At 43.5% G+C, this 21,661-nt stretch overlaps 1 protein-coding gene across 3 annotated transcripts in view; it reads right to left on the bottom strand.

Annotated features, from left to right (window-relative positions):
- The window catches only part of LOC121288280 (cytochrome P450 3A30-like), a 40,936-nt gene that overhangs the window by 4,070 nt on the left and 15,205 nt on the right, over nt 1-21,661 (bottom strand). For all 3 annotated transcript variants that reach the window (XM_041206797.1, XM_041206798.1, XM_041206799.1), the window contains 6 exons: nt 21,083-21,196; nt 18,392-18,480; nt 12,866-13,014; nt 9,749-9,876; nt 6,018-6,111; nt 3,641-3,801 (listed from right to left, as the gene is read on the bottom strand). In XM_041206797.1, coding sequence (XP_041062731.1) covers nt 3,641-3,801; nt 6,018-6,111; nt 9,749-9,876; nt 12,866-13,014; nt 18,392-18,480; nt 21,083-21,196 — 735 coding nt within the window. The remainder of the gene's footprint in view (nt 1-3,640; nt 3,802-6,017; nt 6,112-9,748; nt 9,877-12,865; nt 13,015-18,391; nt 18,481-21,082; nt 21,197-21,661) is intronic.

Below are 21,661 nucleotides of genomic sequence, written 5' to 3'. Positions count from 1 at the left end.
ACAACACCCCGTGTCATCTTACGCCTCGGCAAGCGGGCACCACCACCGCTGGCCGAGCTGAAAATTCTGGCCAAAATGTGCCTCTTCTCAGATTTTTAAAAAATCATTCACAGGATGTGGGCTTCGCTGGCTAAGCCAGCATTTATTGCCTATCCCTGGTTGTCCTAGACAAGGTGGTAGCGAGCTGCCCTCTTGAACCTCTGCAGTCCATGCTAACCCACAGTGCTGTTACAGACTACCAGGGTTTTGACTCAGCGACAGTAAAGGTTGTTTCTGGTGCCTAGGTCAATGCCGAGAGGTCCATCCAGTTTCATTTCTTTTTTGAGACTTTATACAACTGAGTAGTTTGCTAGGCCATTTCAGAGAGCATTTAAAAGTCAACCATATTGCTGTGGGTCTGGAGTCACGTGTAGGCCAGACCAGATAAGGACAGCAGATTTCCCTCCATAAATTAAATCAGGTGGGTTTTTACAACAATCGACAAAGTCATCATTAGACTTTTAATTCCAGATTTTTACTGAATTCAAATTCCACCACCTGCCATGGCGGGATTTCAACCCAGGTCCCCAGAGCATTACCAGAGCTGGATTACTAGCCCAGCAACAATACCACTACACCATCATCTCTGCAGCAATTGCTATCAGTGATGTAATGTTACCCAAAGATATGGACACTAAGGAATCATGGGTTATAACCTTAGCCTATTCAGGCCATGAGGATGGGATGGATTAAGTTAGAGCTGGAACATATGAACTAGGAGCAGGAGTAAGCTAATCAGCCCCTAGAGCCTGCTCTGCCATTCAATAAGATCATGGCTGATCTGAATGTAACCTCAACCTCACATTCCTGCCTATCCCCAATAATCTTTCACTACCACCTCCTTGTTAATCAAGAATCTATCTAGCTCTGCCTTAAAAATATTCAAAGACTCTGCTTCCACTGTCTTTTGAGGAAGAGTGTTCCAATAACTTAGCCTCAGAGAAAAAATTTCTCCTCAGCTCAGTCCTAAATGAGTGGCCCCCTATTTTTAAAACAGTGACCCCTAGTTCTAGATTATCCCACAAGAGGAAACATCCTCTCCACATTCACTCTGTCAAGACCCCACAGGATCTTAAAGGTTTCAATTAAGTCACCTCTTACTCTTCTAAATTCCAGTGGATACAAGACTAACCTGTCCAGCCTTTCCTCAGAAGACAACCTGCCCATTCCTGGTATTAGTCTAGTAAACATTCTCTGAACTGCTTCTAATGCATTTACATCTTTCTTTAAATAAGGAGACCAGTACTGTACACAATACTCCAGGTGTAGTCTTACCAATGCCCTATAAACTGAAGCATAACCTCCCTACTTTTGTAATCAATTTCCCCACAATAAATGATAATATTCTATTCGCCTCCCTAATTACCTGCTGAACCTGCATACTAACCTTTTGAGATTCATGCACCAGGGCACCAAGTTCCCTCTGATTCTCAGAGCTCTACAATCCATCATCATTTAAATAATAAGCTTCCTTTTTATTCTCACTGCCAAAATGAACGATTTCACATTTGCCCACAATATTCTCCATTTGCCAGATCTTTGCCCACTCAGTGAATCTATCGATGTCACTTTTTCGCTTCCTTACGTCAATTTCAGAATTTACTTTCCTACCTATCTTTATGCCATCAGCAAATTTAGCCACCATTCCTTCGGTTCCCTTCATCCATTTATGTAAATTATAAAAAGTTGAGGCCTCAGCACTATTCCTTCTCTGTGGCTTACCACTCACCATTTCCTGTCAACCAGAAAAAGATCCATTTATGCCAACTATTTGCTTCCTGTTAGCCAACCAATCTTTTATCCATGCCAATACGTTAATCCACCATGAACTTTTATTTTCTTCAATAACATTTGATGTGGCACTTTATCAAATGCCTTCTGGAAATCTACTGTACATCCACCAGTTCCCCTATATCCACAGCACTTGTGACTCCTTCAAAGAAGTCCAATACATTGATTAAACATGAATTCCCTTTTATGAAACCATTTTGACTCTGCCGGATTGCCTTGAAGTTTTCAAAGTGCTCTGCTACAACATCTTTAATAATAGCTTCTAACATTTTCCCTATGACAGGTGATAGGCTAACTGGCCCATAGTTTGCGGCTTTCTGTCTCCCTCAATTTTTTTTTTTGTACAGTAAAGGAAGTGAAGGAAATAGGAGAGTTACATTTCAGCAATACAGGATTAAGACAAGAATTGGAAAGGAAGATTTCTCTTTCAAAGCCAAGACCACAGTGGAGGTGGTAACGTATTTGAACATTTGAAAATTGAAAACAAAAGGCAGGTTGTCTCCAGGAAAACAGATAAAAGAATTTAGATTTCATTCCGGCAATTGATGTGACACACTGCAATATAAACAACTGAAATAACTGGCACCACTTTGATATTGAATCAGGGCACATACCAGTGGAATGGTTCCTTACTGTACAGCTGCTTAAACCCAAATGCAAACATGCAGGAATTTACAAAGGCACATTCTTAAATATTAAGAATATCAATTAACATGATGCGAAACAGTCTTGGTGGGGTGGGTTGGGGGGGGGGGGGGGCCGTGCACAGAGAAGTAAGAGAGAAAGACTAAGAAAGAAAAATAGAGAAAGAGAAAGAAAGCAAGGAAGAGAGAAAAAGAATGAGACAGAGAGAGACAAAGAGCTAGGAGAAAAAGAGAGAAAGAAAAAGAGAGATAAAGAAGGAAAAGGAGAGGAAGAGAAGAGAGAATATTATGTGGAAGACACTACTAGATTTCTAACAAGAATGTCCACTTTCCCACAGTTTCTAGGAGCCTATTATGGAGCGTTACAGAACAAATGGTCAATCTGCTGTCTATAGTGGGGGGAGGGGAGGTGGGATGGGGGAGAGTCGCGATTAAAGGTTGAAGCAGGCAGATCCAAATTGAAGGCTTGTGCAGAAGGGAACAAAATTACTCAAGAGTGGTTAACTTCTGGAACAGAAAAGCAGAACGAATTGAAGAGGATTCAGGGATGGTGGACATCAACATCCAACATAGAATGCAATGTGAATCACTGTTCTCTTGGCATCAGCCATGCCTCAGCTGCTAGCAATCTCACCTCAGTCAGAGGTCATGGTTTTAAGTCCATGCTTGAGACTTAAGCACAATAAGCCAGGCAGCCCTTTAGGGAAGGAAATCTGTCACTCTTACCCGGTCTGGCCTACATGAGGCTTCAGACTCACAGCAATGCGGTGGACTCTTAACTGCCCTGTGGAATGGCCCAGTAAGCCATTCAGTTCAAGAGCAATTAGAGATGGGCAACAAATGCTGCCTTTGACAGCGACACCCAAATCCCATGAAGGAATATAAAAGAAGAAAAAGCGCAGGACTGAATTTTCAGATGAAACATTAAATGAAGGTTCAGTTGGATATAAAACATCTCATGGCAGCATTTTAAACAGCAAGGGAGTTCTCGGGGTAATACTTATCTGTTCATTGTCACATTGCTGTGCACAAATTGTCTACCACATTTTATATTACAGCAGTGACTACAATTCAGAAATTAGCTAAAAAGAGCTTCAGGATGTTCTGAGATCGTGAAAGTCACTATAGAAATGTAAGTTCTTTCTTGTCCTTTCTCAAGGGCTCACTTTGTTTGGAAAAGCCTCATCTATTTCCTGCTGCAGCTTCTTCTGTACGTCTGGGTGCACCGCCAGATTGTGTGCAACGTATGACAATGTATTGCTGGTGGTCTCATACCCAACAAGGATAAAGATCATGGCCTGCCCCAGAATCTCCGTGTCAGTCAGAGCTGCAGAAAAATCAGAACATGTATCATAAACATAAGGAATTGGAGCCTGCCCCACTATTCAATATGATTATGACTGATCCTGGGCTTCAACTCCATTGTCCCGCCCATTCCCCTATCCCGTAAATTCCCAAGGGACCAAAAATCTGTCTATCCCAATGTATACAACGATGGAGCATCCACAATCCTCTGGGGTAGACAATTCCAAAGATTCAGAAACCTTTAAGTGAAGAAATTTCTCCACATTTCAGTCCTAATGATCAGGTCCTTTATCCTAAGACTGTGCCCCCATGTTTTAGATTCCTTGACCAATGGAAATAATCTCTCAGCATCCATTCTATCAAACCCCTTCAGGAATTTGTAGGTTTCAATGAGATCGCCTCTCGTTCTTCTAAACTCAGAGAATACAGACAGGTTTACTCATCCTCTCGTCATGGGGGAGACCCCTCATCCCAGGGACCAATTTAGTGAACGTTCACTGTACCGCCTCCAACGCAAGTAAATCCTTTCTAAAATGTGGAGACCAAAGCTGCGCACAGCATTCCAGATGCAGTTTCACCAAAACCTTATACAACTTTAGCAAGACTTCTTTATTCTTGTAATCCAATTCTCTTGCAATAAAGATCAATATGCTACTTAGCTTCCTAATACCTTGCTGCACCTGCATGCTAACTTTCTGCGTTCCTTGTACCTGCACACCCAAGTCTCCTTGAACATCAACACTTACAAATTTCTCATCTTTTAAAAAATATTCTGCTTTTTTATTCTTGTGAGCTAAGAGAGTATCTTCACATTTCGCTATATTTTACTTCAACTGCCATCTTGCTGCCCACTTACCTAACCTGTCTGTATCTCTTTGCAGCCTCTCCATGTCCTCCCCACAGCTTACCTTTCCACCTAGTTTGGTATCTTTGACAAATTTAGATACATTACACACTGTCTCTTCATCTAATTCATGAACATAGATTGTAAATAGCTGAGGCCCCCACACTGATCCTTGCGGCACTCCACTATTCACTGCTTGCCTACTTGAAAAAGCCCTGTTTATGCCCACTCTGTTTTCTATCCATTATCCAATCCTCTATCCATGCTAATACATTTCCTTGAACTCCATGAGCCTTGATTTTGCCCATTAACCTTTTGTGAGGCACCTTATCGAATGCCTCTTGGAAATCCAGATATACTACATGGATTGGTTACCCTTTATCTACCCTACAAGTTACATCCTCAAAAAATTGTAATAAATTTGTTAAACAGGATTGCCCTTTAATAAAACCATGTTGACTTGCATTAATCATACTATGCTTTTCTAAATGCATTGCTACGACTTCCTTATAATTCCTAATAGTGGGTTCCAGCATTTTCCCAACAACTCATTTTAGGCTAACTGGCCTGTAGTTCACTGTTTTCTCCCTCCCTCCTTTCTTGAGAAGAGGTGTGACATCTGCCAGCTTCCAATCTAGTGGGACCTTTCCTGAATCTATGGAATTTTGGAAAATCATAGCTAGCACTTCTACTATCTCTAAACCTCACCCTACAAAGCAGAAGGCAAAAAATGTTGGATTTTCAATGCTTATTTTTCCAAACAAAAGTTCATTAATATTGCCAGCCATTTAAATGCACAATGATAAATAATTAAATGACACATTCAGTCATGTACTAAAATAATTGAATATATTCTCAGCACTGTGGTTGGATCAGATTACAAACTAGACTTTAGTAAGAGGACACGACAAGAAAACTGGCAGCTCAAATCTACTTTCTGAAGCTTGGGTAAATAATCACTTTATGTTCTTCTAGGATAGTCAGGATTAATGCGTAGGTAGCACTGACTGGGACTCCGGTGCCCAGCCACACAAGGGTGTAAGGACAAATAATGTGTGTCACTATTTCCCAGCATTACCCGGTTACCAGTATCAGGCCCATGATTGTTTGGAATCACCGACCAGACACCAGGCAATTCCCACTGGGGTAAGGAAAGCAACAAGTCCCAGCAGGAGTTAGACCTCCCCAGAATGTTCTCACACACCCCTCACTGGGGTTTAAGGGGCTGGGAGTAGATCCTGTATCTGAACTGTCAGCCAGGTAGGGTATAGGAAAACTGGAAAACCATGGAGTATAAAACAAAGGAAGTAAAAATAAACTGAACAGCAAGCAATGATTTCAGGAACAGAAAGAAAGAAGAATGAAAGGAGTGAGAAGCTTTCCATTGATGGCACCTTTGTCTGTCGACTTGCTGACATCATTCTGCTTCTGGGAGTTGGTATTGGTTATTTGAGAATCAACCATCAGCTGCAGAAAATCCACCTGAACCTGAGAATTAAACAAGAATTGCGTGAGGACTCAAGCTATGACGGCATAGAAACAGGCTCCTTAGGAGTAAAGTCCTAGTCACTGAAATTCCAGAGGGCTGTAAAGGAGGAAGTAGAATGTATTTCCTCCAGAGAGGCTGGAATCAGAACCCACCCAGGACTCCAGCCAGGGAAGAGCTGTCAGGGCTTTCACCGGTCCATATGTGCTCAAAAACTGCTCCAGAGGATGTTGGGGGGAGTTCCTGATCTACACTGGCTAGTCTGTCCATTACATTTTCCCTGAATCCAATGGAGCTAACATTACCGGCCTAGTGAAGATCCCCGAGACTCCCTCCAAGAAATGTAATCAATCCCAGAGGGATCATCATTCGATACCTGTAGGAGGAAGGCACAAATCTGCAACTTAAAAACTTTGGCCTTCAAAGTTTTCATGTTCCCCTGACAGGAGCAGCAGAGGTCAGTTCCAATTTTACACTCAGTGTCTCTGTAAATTACTCCATTCTTTACAATTGGAACAGGATCAATGCTGAAGCCGAAAGGGGTTCAGTGGGAGTTCCAGTACTCCACTCTGCTGGTGACAGAACAGGGGTGCTGCAACTCCAGATCTCTAGCCTTTCATGACACAGAGGAACACTCAGCTCATCACAGCCACATTGGCGCTCAGTTGTTCACTTAGTCCCATCCTCAATCTCCTTTAAAAATTCTCTTTATCCACTTCCCATTCCTATTTAGAAGCAATTATGGATTCTGTTTCTGGCTAGGCATAAATTTTGCCTAACCTCTCCCTTTGATAGCTAGAGAGAATAAATTTAAACCTATCATCGCACCAACCAGTGAGAAAGTTCTCGCTATGTTTGTCTTGTCGTGGTATTTGTGCTTTCAAAGCTTGTGTTTTTTCAGACAGACCTTAATTGAAAAGGGAAGTTGAGAAAGGAAACTGACCTTTTCAGTTGCTAAGGAAACTAAGACTGAAACGGAGATTGGAAACCAAAACTTCTGGGAGACCGAAACTGGTTGGAACCACATAAAAGGACACAGAGCCCTCAGAGCTCAGATGGTGATGATGATTCCAGTGGTGCAGGAGGAAGAGAGGCTGGATCCAGAAGCTGAGAATATAGAGTTGCTGCAGTTGTTTCTGTTACTTGAAGATGGTGGATCTACACCATTGGACCGTCATAAACAGAGGAAAGTCTGCAGACTTGTGCCATTTTTGGTGAAAACCACCATGCCTGTGGAACTCGGGTTGGTTGTGTGCCGCTGTCTCCTGGGAATCAGGCTACGTTCTGGAAAAGGAGCTAAAATTCTTCATGGAGGAAGACAGAGTTTTGAAGGGCTTTGTGATTGAGATTAATGACATATATGCTGAGTGCATTGCCAAGTCAATTTAGTTGTGCACTGCCAAGGCAATTCATAAGATATGTCTTAGTTGTATCTGCCATTTAATGTATAATTTGGAATCAACTAGCATCTCCTGGTTAATTCATATTTAACTGACTTTGATTCTGGATTTTCTCTGGTACTTAGTCATCTCCAGTTAGGATCTACCATCAAATATGGAGCTAGGCAGAAGTATATACTCTCTTTATCCTTCTTCCTCCTCATTCTTCTGCCCTCCTGTTCACAGGGCTCTGCCCATCCTTTGGAGAGCGTTGCTCCTCATCATCACCGGGTCCAAAGTCTGAGAGTCACATCCCATTGCCAGCTGCTGCCTTCCTTGAGCTCAGCTGATTATCCAATTATCCTTGGCAGCATTGAACCCTTAGCCTGGAGGAGGAATGGGGGACAGGACAAGGAGACCATACCCTCCACATTGGATCCCCCTGCAGATACCAGAAACCCAGTTGCCCAATTATCCTCGATAGCCTTGCCTCCTGCTCTTCAGCCTCTACAATGCCAGAAGGACGACAACCAGCTGCACCACCTGGTACCACCTGTTTCCCAATGGCCAAGTTACACTGTGCCATTTAGACTTTTGAGTCAGGTAATTCCCTGAGGTGGCATTGACTGGCTCCCTACTCTGTACCTGCCTCCCTTCACCTGGTCTGCCTCAGACAGTGCTCGTAGCCTCTGGCGGTGAGAAAATACCCCAAAAAACCCGTAAACGAGCTCCCCATGCCTGGGTGAACATAGCTGGTGCCGGGACACCAGCTTGTTTTTTCAGGCCATGTCTATCTCCGCTCCATCCCTCTGCAGGACCCAAAAATTCAGCCTTTGATTGTCAATCAATTTAACCAACTTTACTTTGAATGCAAAATGTTTAATTTGAGAAAGAAAATCCTGCTTCTCTCCTGCACAATCACTGACAGATGCTGAACCAATCCTTCTTTTGGCTATTATTCTTCTGGAAATGCAGCCCCAGTGATGGGCGACATCATCTTGTTCAATTTATCTGTAAAAATATCTTTGCCTCATAACAGTCAATATTGTCCATCAACTAAATGAAGTCTCATTTACTGTATTTAAATGTCCAGAGCAGAGACCTAACAGATAGTGAACCAGGGCACCGAGTATCAAAGAGATCACACAATACAGCTTACATCTGAAAACAAATTTGGAAAGGGGATGGAATAGTAGAGGCCTTCACGTAAATACACTGTATCAGTAAGATTTCTAATCGATACAGACCAAAAGATCAGACTGTATTTATATACACCAAGACTACCGATATACTCACCTATTCTCCCTCCCACCCTCCCTCTAATGAGGTCTATTCACTGAAAATCCAAGAATTTTTTTTACTATTGTGTCCTTAGATCCTGGGATGATGTGCTTATCTTATAAAGAAAAGCTCAACAGGATAGGCCTATACCCATTGCAGTTTAGAACAATGAGGTGATCTTAAAGGAAAATATAAGATCTTGAGGGCACTGGATAAGGTGGATACTGGGATCATGTTTCGTCTTGTGGCAGAGACTAGAACTCAGGGACACAGTTTAAGAATAAGAGGTCTTCCTTTTAAGGCAAGGGTGAAGAGCGCTCTTTTTCTCTCAAAGGGTCGCTGGTGTGTGGAATTCTCTTCCCCAGAAGGTAGTGGAGGCTAAGTCTTTAAATTTATTAAAGGCTGAGTTAGATAGATTTTTGGTAGACCAGGAAGTTAAGGGTTATGAGTTGTAGACATAAAAGTGGAGCTGTGACCACAATCAGGTCAGCCATGATCTTATTGAATGGGGCAGCAAGCTCGAAGGGTCAAATGGCCTACTCCTGCTCCTATGTTCTATGTTCCTTTGAAGAAAATACACAGCCTAAAATACCACGAGGTAGAATTTCCACAGACAGTTGTTCTCTGGCTGTAATCTCAGCAGAAGCCCAAGGGAAAGGGCGAAAGCAGACATTGTCCCCACCATTTCCACTGTATAGTGGGAGATTGGAGAACCCCAGCAGCAATCCCGGGTGTCTGTAGAGCCGTCTGCAGCCAGATTGAACACTTAAACTGCACACCAGACTGCTAAACTTCAGTAACTGAAAAAGAACAGAATATTCCCCAGGTACCTTTCTCTTCTAATTATAGCAATATTGTTGTAGCCACTTTCTTTCTAGTTATGTAAATAAGGCAGAGATGAATGGTCAGTGTGGAGGGAGGGAGAGAGGTAGAACTGGTGTAGGAACCTGAACAACATCACAGTTAGTTTAACACTCACAGCGTGCACTCCTTTTTGTCTCTTTGCCTTCAAACTCGCCAAAGTGTTCATGAAAAATTCATTCACATCTCTAGGGAAGAAGCTGAAACCAAGTTTATCCAGTATTGGAAGAAGGACAGGAAAAATCACTGGAATGAAAGAATAATCAAAAATCAGAGATGACAATAGTAGTAGTCCTGCACATAGAATAAATAAAACTTGAACAGGATGTCAGCGTCACTAGATAGGACATTTGTGTATTTTAATTGTCCTTGAGAAGGTGGTGGTGAGCTGCTGCCTTGAACTGCTGCAGTTCATGTGTTGTAGGTACACCCACAGTGCAGTGTGGGTGGGAGTTCCAGCATTTTGACCCAGTGACAGTGAAGGAACAGCAACTCAGTTCCAACTCAGGATGGTGTGAGGCTTGGAAGAGAACTTGAGTTGGTGGTGCTCCCAAATTCCTGCTGCCGTTGTCCTTCCATGTAGTAGAGATCGCAGGTTTGGAAATTGCTTAAGGAAACACAGCAGTCAAATTGCACTCGGAAAGGCCCCAGAAACAGCAATGTAATAAAGATCAGGAACTATTTCAGTGATACTGTTTGAGGAAGGATGTCACTGTTCTTCAAAATAGCCCCATGAAATCTTTTACACCCATATAAAGGGGCATATGGGCCTTGTGTTAACGTTTCATCCGACAGATAACACCTCTGATGCTGCAGTGCAGTGTCGCCTGATGCTAATTATCTGGAGTGGGACTTGAACCCACAATCAAGTCAGACGCAAGTATTATCCACTGTGACTGATCCTGAACATCTACAGATCTTGCTCATGATAACGTTTCCATTTTATCTCCTCTTCCCAAGACATTGTAGTTTACATCATAGGATGAGCACACTTGACCAAGCTGTGTCAGCTCTTTGAAAGAACAGGCCAAGGCTTGTCCCACTAGCCTGATCTTTTCCCAAGGTCCTGCACCCTCCTCTGCTTTTTTTAATATCAATCATGACATGTGGGCATTGATAACAAGACCAGCATATAATGCCCAGTCACAATGGTCCTTGAGAGAGTGCTGGTGAGCCACCTACCTGAATCACTGCAGTCCATGTGGTGTAGGTACACTCACAATACTGTTAGGGAGGGAGTTCCAGGAGTTAAACCCAGTGATGGTGAAGGAACAGCGAAATAGTTCCAGAATGGTGTGTGGCTTGTAGGGGAACTTGCAGGTAGTGGTGTTCCCATGCATCTGCTGTCCATGTCCATTTAGATGGCAGAGCTCACAGGTTTGGTAGGTGCTGTCAAAGGAGTCCTGACGAGTTGCTGCAGTGCATCTTGTATATGGTACACACTGCTGCCACTGTATGCCAGTGGTGGAGGAGGATAAATGTTTACGGTGGTGGTGGGGTGCAAATCAAGCAGGATGCTTAGTCTTGGATGGTGTCAAGTTTCTTGAGCTGCACCCATCCAGGCCATTGGAGAGTGTTCCATCGCACTCCTGACTTGTGACTTTGTAGATGATGGACAGGCTTTGGGGAGTCAGGAGACAAGTTACCACAGGTTTCCCAGCCTCTGCCCTACTATTTTAGCCACAGCATTTGTATGGTTAGTGCAGTCAAGTTTCTGATCAAGAGTAACTGCCAGAATGTTGATGGGGGAAATTCAGCAATTGTAATGCCATTGAATGGCAAGGACAGATGGTTTAGACACTCCCTTATTGGAGATCATTATTGTCTGGCAGGAATATTACAATATTTCACCAATTTTAATTAGAAAATGGATATGGTTTCTGCCCAAATACACCCTCTCAGTTCCTAAACAAAAACAAAAATAAAAATACCTAGAAACACTCAGCAGGTTTGACAGTATCTGCAGAGTGGAACACAGTTAACATTTCATATCCATATGGCTCTTCAACAGAACTAAGGAAAAATAGAAGAGAGGTGAAATATAAGCTGGTTTAAGGCGGGGGATGCAGGGAGAGCTGGATAGAAGTCCAGTGAATAGGTGGAAATTGCCAAAAGATTTCATAGACAAAAGGACAAAGAGGTGTTGACAGTGGTGATATTAGCTAAGGAATGTGCTAATAGGTGACATTAAGGGTAGAAAGCAGGACGAGCAAGGTACAGATAGCCCTAGTGGGGGTAGGGTGGGGGGGGGGGAAGGGATTGAAATTGGCTAAAAGGTAGAGATAAACAATGGATGGAAATACATTTAAAAATAATGGAAATAGGTGGGAAAATAAATATCTATATAAATTATTGGGAAAAGGGGGGATTGGAAAGGAGGTGGGGATGGACGAGAGAATTCATGATCTAAAGTTGTTGAATTCAATATTCAGTCCAAAAGGCTGTAAAGTGCCGAGTCGGAAGATGAGGTGCTGTTCCTCCAGTTTGCATTGAGCTTCACTGGAACAATGTAGCAGGCCAAGAACGGACATGTGGGCATGAGAGCAGGGTGGTGTGCTGAAATGGCAAGCGACAGGGAGGTCTGGGTCATGCTTGCGGACAGACCGACGATGTTCCGCAAAGCGGTCACCCAGTCTGCGTTTGGTCTCTCCAATGCAGAGGAAATCGCATAGGGAGCAGCGAATGCAGTAGACTAAACTGAGAGAAGTGCAAGTGAAATGCTGCTTCATCTGAAAGGAGTATTTTGGCCCTTGGACGGTGAGGAGGGGGGAAGAAGAAGGGCAGGTGTTGCACCTTCTGCGGTTGCATGGGAAGATGCCGTGGGAGGGGGTTGAGGTGTAGGGGGTGATGGAGGAATGGACCAGGGTGTCCCAGAGGAAACAATCCCTGCAGAATGCTGCCAGGGGAGTGAAGGGAAGATGTGTTTGGTGGTGGCATCATGCTGGAGGACCCTCTCAGGTCCTGTTCCCATCATACTCAGGTGTATGGGTGGTTATAATTGGAACTGAGAAACTCTTTAACCAGTTTGAGCAAACTGTGGAGAAAAGCCACCTCATTGGAGCAGACTTAGATTTAGCAGGACATGTAATGAAGTCTGCTGTTAGACTTGCCCCGTATCTTTTTCTTTTTGCCCACAAAGCAGCTGGAAGCGCCAACTGCTAATACCATAGAAACATGGCACCTGGAGTGAACACCACAACCAACAGGACATCTCCATAATCAAAAGGAAACTTACAGGCCAAGATAAATATAGGGTTGAAGAAGTTGAATTCTATTAGTTTTTTGATGTTGCTGATAAACAGGTCATTGGGGTTGTTGATGGAGTCGACGTCCACACTGAATGCAGTGCTGGTGACCACATCCAAGCTGTACGCTCCAAAGATACTGACAGGAGAGAAGAGAAATGTATTTGTTACAATTGCTTACAACTAGGAGAAAGAAAACTTTTGCCACTTGACAGCTGAGACATAGTTAAACCATTAGGTAGAATGTATAGCCCAGAAACAGGCCATTCAACCCAACTTATCTATGCCACTGCTTTTGCCTCCTCCCATCCTATTTTAATCTAACTCGATCAGCATATCATTCTACTCCATTCTCCCTTATGGGTTTATCTAGTTTCTCTTTTAATGTATCTATGTCAGTTGCCTCCACTATACACCAAGTTCCACACTCCCAGGATTCTGGATAATGACAATCTTCCTGAGTTATTAATTGTATTTATTGGTGACTATCACACATAGATGTTCCTGTTGCTCTCTCCTGCAAATGAAAACATTGGCCTGGATGTTCACCGAGTTGGGAAGACTCAGGAGCCGTTTAAAAATGGCAGCTGGGTCCCAATTCCAGGATTCCCGACCTCATTCCTGGACTGTCCAAGTTCAAAAGTGCTTTTTCAGGGTGAGAGCTGGTTCGGATTGTGAGCCCACATCCTGCACCCCCGAGCTGGCCTGTTCCATTGTAGGGATATTGTTAGGGCCCAGAGCCTTTGCACTATCTAGTGCCTTCAGCCTTTTCTTGATATCACATGGAGTGAATTGAATTGGTTGAAGACTGACATCTGTGATGCTGGGGACCTCTGGAGGAGGCCGAGATGGATCATCCACTCAGCATTTCTGGCTGAAGATTGCAGCAAATGCTTCAGACTTATCTTTTGTACTGACGTGCTAGGCTCCCCCATCATTGGAGATGGGGATATTTGTGGAGCCTCCTCCCCCAGTCCAACTAGAAAGGTGGCATTGTTGAATCTGGTTCTTGGGAATGAGGTGGGCCAAGTGGATCAAGTGTCAGCAGCACATTTAGGGCACAGTGAACATTGTATCATAAAAGTTAGGTTACTATGGTAAAGGACAAGAAGCAATCCAGAGTAAGAATAATTAACGGGGGGCAGGGCCAACTTCATTAGGGTGAGAACAGATCTCGTCCAGGTAAATTGGAATCCAAGATTGACAGGCAAGCTATCAACAGACAATGGGCAGTCTTAAAGAGGAGATAGATCGGGTTCAGTTGAGGTACATTCCCACAAGGGGGAAAAGGTAGAGCAAACAAATCCAGAGCTCCCTGGATGACGAAACAGATAAAGAGTAAGGTGAAGCAGAAAAAGAGTGTATATGCCAGATGTCAGGTGGATAATACAATTGAGAATCAGGCTCAAATGGAAGGTTCAGACGGAATTGGAAAAAGTAAAATCAGAAAAGCAGAGAGTATGAGAAGAGATTGGTAGCTAACATAAAAGAATTCCAAAGTCTTCTTTATGCATATAAATAATAAAAAGGTGGAAAAAGGAGTGGAGCCAATTAGAGCCATAAAAAGAAATCTACACATGAAAGCAGGGGCATGGCTGGGGTATTAAATGAGTATTATGCATCTGTCTTTAACAAAGAAGATGCTGCCCAAGCCATGGTGAAATAGGAGGCAGTTGAGGCACTTCATAAGTTGAAAAATTAATAAGTAGGATGTGTTAGATGGGATGTGTTCAAGGATACTGGAGGGAAGCAAAAGTGGAAATTGTGGTGGCATTAGCCATAATCTTCCAAAACTCCTTAGAAACAGCAGTGGTGCCAGAGGACTGGAGAATTGCAAATGTTGCACCCTTGATTAAAAAGGGTGTAAGAATAAGCCCAATAACTACAGAACAGTCAGTTTAACCTTAGTGGTGGGAAAGCTTTTGGAAATGATAATCTGGGACAAAATTAACAGTAACTTGGACAAATTTGGATTAATTAAAGGAAAGTTAGCAGTGATTTGTTGAAGGAAATTGTATTTAACTAACTTGATTGACTTTTTTTTGATGAGGCAACAGAGAGGGTGGATGAGGGTAATGCAATTAATGTGGTGTACATGACTTCCAAAGGCATTAGATAAAGTGCCACAGAGCCAGGGGTTGGTGTTAGGAACCCTGCCCTACATTAATGACTTAGGCTTGGGTATACAAGGCTCAATTTTTAAAAATGCAATTGACAAGATTTGGAGATGTTTTGATCTGCAAGGAGCATAGCGTTATGCTTGTAAAGAACATGGACAAGTTGGCAGAGTGGGCAGGCAAAAAAGTGGCATATGAAATTTAATGCAGAGATGTGTGAAGTGATTCATTTTGGCAGGACGAATGGGGAGACGCAATATAAAATAAAGGATACAATTCTACAGGAGCAGGGGGATCTGGGGATATATGTGCAGAAATAATTGTAGGTGGTAGGGCAGGTTGAGAGCAGTTAATAAAGCATATGGGATCCTGGACTTTATAAATAGGGTCACAAGGTACACAAACAAAGAAGTTCTGATCAACCTGTAAAAACTGCTGGTTCAACCTCAAATGGAGTCCAGTTCTGGGCATCACATTTTCGGAAGAGTGTGAAGGCATTAGAGTCAGTACAGAGAAGATTCATGAGAATGGGTCCAGGGATGAGGGACTTCAGTTTTGTAAATAGATTAGGGAAGCTGGATAAAAACAAAAAACTGCAGATGCTGGAAATCCAAAACAAAAACAGAATTACCTGGAAAAACTCAGCAGGTCTGGCATAAGCTGGAGCTGTTCTCCTTAAAGAGAAGGTTGAGAGATGATAGAGATATTCAAAACCATGAAGGGTCTGGACAGAGTAGATGGGGAGAAATTGTTCCCATTGATAGAATGACCGAGAACCAGAGGACACTGATTTAAAGGTGAATGGCAAAAGAAGCATGGTCATGCTATTTGTACTTTCTCCAGTGACTCTATAGGCTTCTCAATGTAGATATTGTTTGAATTCCAATCAATTTCCAGAGTGAAGCATTCACCCAATCTGAAGGGGTTTCTGCTTAGACTGGAACAAAGTCCAAACAGTGGTAATAAACCAATGAGGTTTTTACTATTCTTTCATGGGCGTGAGTGATACTGGTAAGGCCAGCATTTGTTACTCATCCCTGTGAGCTGCCTTCTTGAAATATGCAATCCACGTGGTGTTCCAGGAAAGGAGTTCCAGAATTTTGATCTAGCAACAGTGAAGGGATGATGATTTAGTTCCAAGTCAGGATGATGTGTGGCTCAGAGGGGAACTTACAAGTTGTGGTGTTCCCATGCATCTGCTGCCCTTGTCCTTCCAAAACAGTAGAGTTGCAGGTTCGGAAAGTGCTGTCAAAGGGATCTTGACAAGTTGCTGCAATGCATCTTGTAAATGGTACACTCTGCTGCCAATGTGCATTGGTGGAGTGAAGGAATATGGTCGTGAATGGGGTGCTGATCAAACAGGCTACTTTATCCTGGATGTTGTCGAGCTCCTTGAATGTTATTGGAACTGCGCTCATCCAGGCCTGTGAAAACTGTTCCATCATACTCCTGACTTGACCCTAGTAGGTGGACTGGCTTTGGGGAAAGTAGGCGGTGAGTTACTCACTGCAGAATTCTCAGCCTCTGACTAGCTCTTGTCACCACAGTATTTATATGGCTGGTCCAATTCAGATTCTGGTTAATGATGGTGGGGGATTCAGCAATGGTAATGCTTTTGAATGTCAAGGGGATATGAACATTGCCTGACACTTGTGTGGGATGAATTTTACTTGCCACTTAGCAACCGAAACCTGAAACGTTCGTGGACATCGATTGCTTCAGTGTCCGAGGAGTCACACACAGTGCTGAGTCTTGTTCACTGATGATTGCACATCCCCACTTTTACCTTATGGTGGAAGGAAAGTCATTGATGATGTAGCTGAAGATGGTTGAGCCCAGGACACTTCCCTGAGGAGCTCTTGCAGTAAAGTTCTGTGGCTAAGATATTTGGCCTCCAACAACCACAGCAATCTTCCTTTGTGAGAGATATACCTCCAGGCGGTGAAGAGTTTTCCTCCTGATTCCCATTGACTGCAATTTAGCTAGGGTTCTTGACGCCTCACTCTGTCAAATGCTGCCTTGATGTCAAGGGCTGTCCACTCTTACCTCACCTCTAGAATTCAATTCTTTTGTCCATGTTTGGAATAAGGCTGTAATAAGGTCAGGAGCCGAGTGGCCTTGGCAGAACCCAAACTGAGCATCAGTGAGCAGGTTATTGCTGAACAAGTGCTGCTTGATAATGCTGTCAAAGACACCTTGCACCACTTTGCTGATGCTCAAGGGTAAACTGAAGGGGCAGATTTGATTTTTCTGCTTTTTGCAGACAGGACATATCTGGGCAATTTTCCACATTGCCAGGTAGATGCCAGTGTTGTAGCTGTACTGGAACAGCTTGGCTAGGGGTAGGGCTAGTTCTGGGAGCACAAATCTTCAGAACTACTGACAGTTGTTGTCAGACCCATAGCCTTTGCTGTATCCAGTGCCTTCAGCCATTTCTTGACATCATTGAGTGAATCAAATTGGCTAAAGATAGGCATTTGTGATGCTAGGGACCTAAAGAGGAGGCCGAGATGGATCATCCGCTTGGCACCTCTGACTGAAGATGCAATGCTTCAGCCTTGACTTTTACATTGATGTGCTGCACTCCCCCATCATTGAGGAACCCCTCCACAGGACTGCCTGCAGCTGTGGCCCTCTAATCCTCGCAGCTCCAGGGGGTGGCGGTGAAAGGAAATAGCTAGTTTCCCTGGCCTATATCCAGGAGGCCATTTCTAGCCATCTGCCAGTCTTCAGCCTCAGCAGGGAAGCCCGTCCACAGTTGGGAAGATCCCGGCAATGGCACCAATTTATCCCCAAGCGGCCACTTCATTTTCACTAATTGGTTACCCACCACTACAAGGTGGCTGTACAGTGCCATTATGACCCTGTCTCCAGCAAGATCATTTGGAGATGGAATCGCATTGGGTAGTCAATCTGATACCCACCTTCCTAAAATAAACCTATGCCTCCACACAGCTAATAAAATTCCACCCAATGTGTTGGAACATGGAACAGAATCGGATGGGATGGGGAAAAAAGAGGAATTGTCACAACAATTCATTCCCACAAAAACAGACTGAAGTGACATTGGAAAAATCTAGAGAGTAATTCATCAACCTTCTTGGTCACTGTTACCCAATGGGGAAAATAAACAGAATGATTAAAATTCCTCATGAGGATAAAATTCTGTATCTGTCTTTTCAGAATGGAAGCTGCATGTTTATCAGCTGCAGTGAGAAGTTAGTGTCCCATCGCATCCTGCCAAGAAGCAGGTATAACTGGTTAACACAACAAATTCATGTGAGAGTCAGTGAACATCACACTAATTTCACTCTGAGAACAGTGAAAATGATTTAGTGGGTGAGGAAGGGTTTGTGGTAAAGGAACATAGTCCTGTAATCCGACAGACAAATTACTCACTCCTTTATGTCGGCAGATTCATTCAGCTTTGCTTTCTTTTCTGCAATTTTCAGAAGATTTTCTGTGTAGTGCTTGATAATTGGACACATCTGGGGAGGGAAAAGAAACGGATGAACAATGCATGAGATGGACACAAAGCTGGTCTGTATCCAAATGGGGTGGTGCGTCTTCCTAGAAATTTCAACAGGTTTCAAGCAGGAATAGGACATTTTAATCTCTTCTGTACTTCTCCTCAGCCATATCTTCCCATTAGGTCAGGAATACCTTTACAAGTAAATGCAACAACCCTAGCTTATCCAATCTTTCCTCAATCTCCAAACAAAAACTGTCTACTCATGCACCTTTCCCAGCCCACTAAAGCACATTGATTGTGAAGAACTCATGGTACTTCGTTTGCGAAACCATCTGCACACTCCTTCAAAATTCAACTATGCATACCCAATCTTGTGCCAAATCCCACACGCATCACCTGGTCTTCATCCATCACTGGGTTTCAAAGCTTCAGCAGCAACTCAGCGCATCTATATGGTTGAGAGCGCATTTACAGATGTGGACACCTTGCAAATTAAGTGTATGTAGGGAGAGAGGGAATGGGTGACCACCAAGCAGTCAAGTAGAAACAGGCAGGTAGTGCAGGAGACCCCAAGTGTATCTCATTCTCCAACCGCTATTCAGTTCTGAATACTGATGGAAGCGATTGTTCAGGTGGGGAGTGCAGTCAGAACCAAGTGTATGACACACATTCATCTGTTCTATCCTCTTATTTCTATACTCACTTGTGCTTGGCACTGAAAGTGGATAACTCAACTGTCCAGGGGGGGCATGAAGAAGACTGGGAAAACAATAGTGATCGATGATTCGATAATTAGGGGAACAGACAGGTGTTTCTGCAGCTGCAGATGTGAATCTGGGATGGTGTGTTGCCTCTCCAGTGCCAGGGTCAAGGATGTCACTGAATGGCTGCAGAGCACTCTAGGGGAGGGGGTGGGTAACAGCCACAGCTTGTGGTACCAATGACATAGGCAGAAAGAAGGATGTCACCCTGCAGACAGTATTTACGGGGCTAGGTAGGAAATTAGTAAACAGGGCCTCAGAACTAGTAATCTCCAGATTAAAACAAAAAAAACTGCGGATGCTGGAAATCCAAAACAAAAACAGAATTACCTGGAAAAACTCAGCAGGTCTGGCAGCATCGGCGGAGAAGAAAAGAGTTGATGTTTCGAGTCCTCATGACTCTTCGACAGAACTTGAGTCAAGTTCTGTCGAAGGGTCACGAGGACTCGAAACGTCAACTCTTTTCTTCTCCGCCGATGCTGCCAGACCTGCTGAGAATCTCCAGATTACCCCAGTGCCAAGTGCAACTGAGTATAGAATTAAGAGGATAGAGAAGGCAAATGCGTGGTGGGTAAGTAGAACAATAAAAAACTTATGGTACAGAAAAATGCCATGCAGCCCATTGTGACTGTGCCAGCCAAAAAAAGAGATAAAAAGAAACTAGCCACTCATTTTAATCCCGCTTTCCAGCACCTGGTCCGTAGCCTTGCAGGTAACCTCAGCTAAGGGAAACAGGTCTTTCCCATCTACCCTATCTAGGTCCCTCAATTTTGTACACCTCAATTAGGTCAACCCTCAGCCGCCTCTGTTCTAAGGAAAACGGCCCTAGCTTATCCAATCTTTCTTGCTGCAATTTTCAAGCCCTGACAACATCCTTTTCAATTTCCTCTGTACTCTTGACAGACCAACTATGTCCATCCTGTAATGTGGTGACCAGAACTGTACACAAAATTCCAGCTGTGGCCTAACCAGCATTTTACACAGTTCCAGCATTACATCCCTGCTTTTGTATTCAATACCTCGTCCAATAAATGAAAGCATTCCACATGCTTTCTTTACCAGCTAAACGGGCTTCTGATGGGGGCTCCCAAACCAACTCCCCTCCCTACCCAAGATGTGGCCATTTAGGTTTCTTTCGCCAGCTTAAAGATTGAGGCTGGGTGGGAAATGGCCCTTAAGTGGCCAATTATTAAGGGCCTCAACTGGGGCAAGAGTGGGTTTCCTTTCAGAGGCCTTGCCCACCCCAGCATAAAATCACTGTGTGGTCAGGGCGGGCAGGAAGCATGAGGGAATCCCATCCCTTTAATTTCACGCATACCCGCCCAACCCCACCTAAAAACCTACTGGTGTGGCAGCGTAAAATTCTGACCCAGAGCTCAGGCCTAGGCAACTGAAGACATAGCCACCAATGGTGGAGAAATTATAATTTGGAATGCGCAAAAGGCCAGAATTAGAAGAATAGAGGTATCTTGGAGGGTTGTGGGGTTAGAGGAGATTACAGAGATAGGAAGGAGCAAGACCATGGAAGGATTTGCAAACAAGAATGAAAATTTTAATACCAAGACATTGTTTGACTGGGAACCAAAGTCAGTGAGCACAAGGGTGATAGGGGAGCAGGGCTTGCTGTGAGCTAAGGTATGGACAGAGTTTAAAGATGACCTCAAGTTATTTTGTATTTAACTTCTTACATAACAGTTCCTCTGAGTATATCAGCATTTACCCACATCATATGAAGTCAAATATTACTGGATGATCTAGCATCTAACTCAATTTTGTACATACTTAAACCTAAACATAGCAAGTCCAAGCACAGACAAAGGATTCGATCTATTGAGGAATAAGATGGGGCTCCATTACCTCTTTCAGTCTTCCACTGGTGAAGGCTGGCGAAAGCACACTTCTGATTCTCTTCCACTGGTCATCTTCAGCCACCAAGATGGATTCAGCCAGTGGCCCACTCAGAATAAATTTCTGCAGAAAAAATGATAGCCTTAAAGTCTTGTTTATTTTAAAATTACATATCAGGTTTAATGACATATTGAGTCATTATTTCTGCTAAAACTGCACAGAGATTTCTCAGGCTGAATGAGAAAGGGTAGTGTGGAGGAGGGGGGAGTAACTGGATCCAATTGCCTTTTCTGGGGCACAGTAAAACAGAAAAATATGACAAGATCCGTTTCCCCCACCCCAAGGGTCCCTGAAATATGCCCAAAGCCACATTGTTTTCTTTTATTCATTCATTTTATTCATTCATGGGATGTGGCCTTCGCTGGCTAGGCCAGCATTTATGGCCCATCCCTAGTTGCCCTTGAGAAGGTGGTGGTGAGCTGCCTTCTTGAACTGATGCAGTCCATGTGGTGTAGGTATAACCAAAGTGCTGTTAGGGAGGGAGTTCCAGGATTTTGACCCAGCAACAGTGAAGGAATGAAGATATAT

The sequence above is a fragment of the Carcharodon carcharias genome, chromosome 15 (assembly GCF_017639515.1).
Source record: "Carcharodon carcharias isolate sCarCar2 chromosome 15, sCarCar2.pri, whole genome shotgun sequence".
Taxonomy (NCBI): Eukaryota; Metazoa; Chordata; class Chondrichthyes; order Lamniformes; family Lamnidae; genus Carcharodon; species Carcharodon carcharias.
This window is presented reverse-complemented; position numbering and strand designations above follow the sequence as displayed.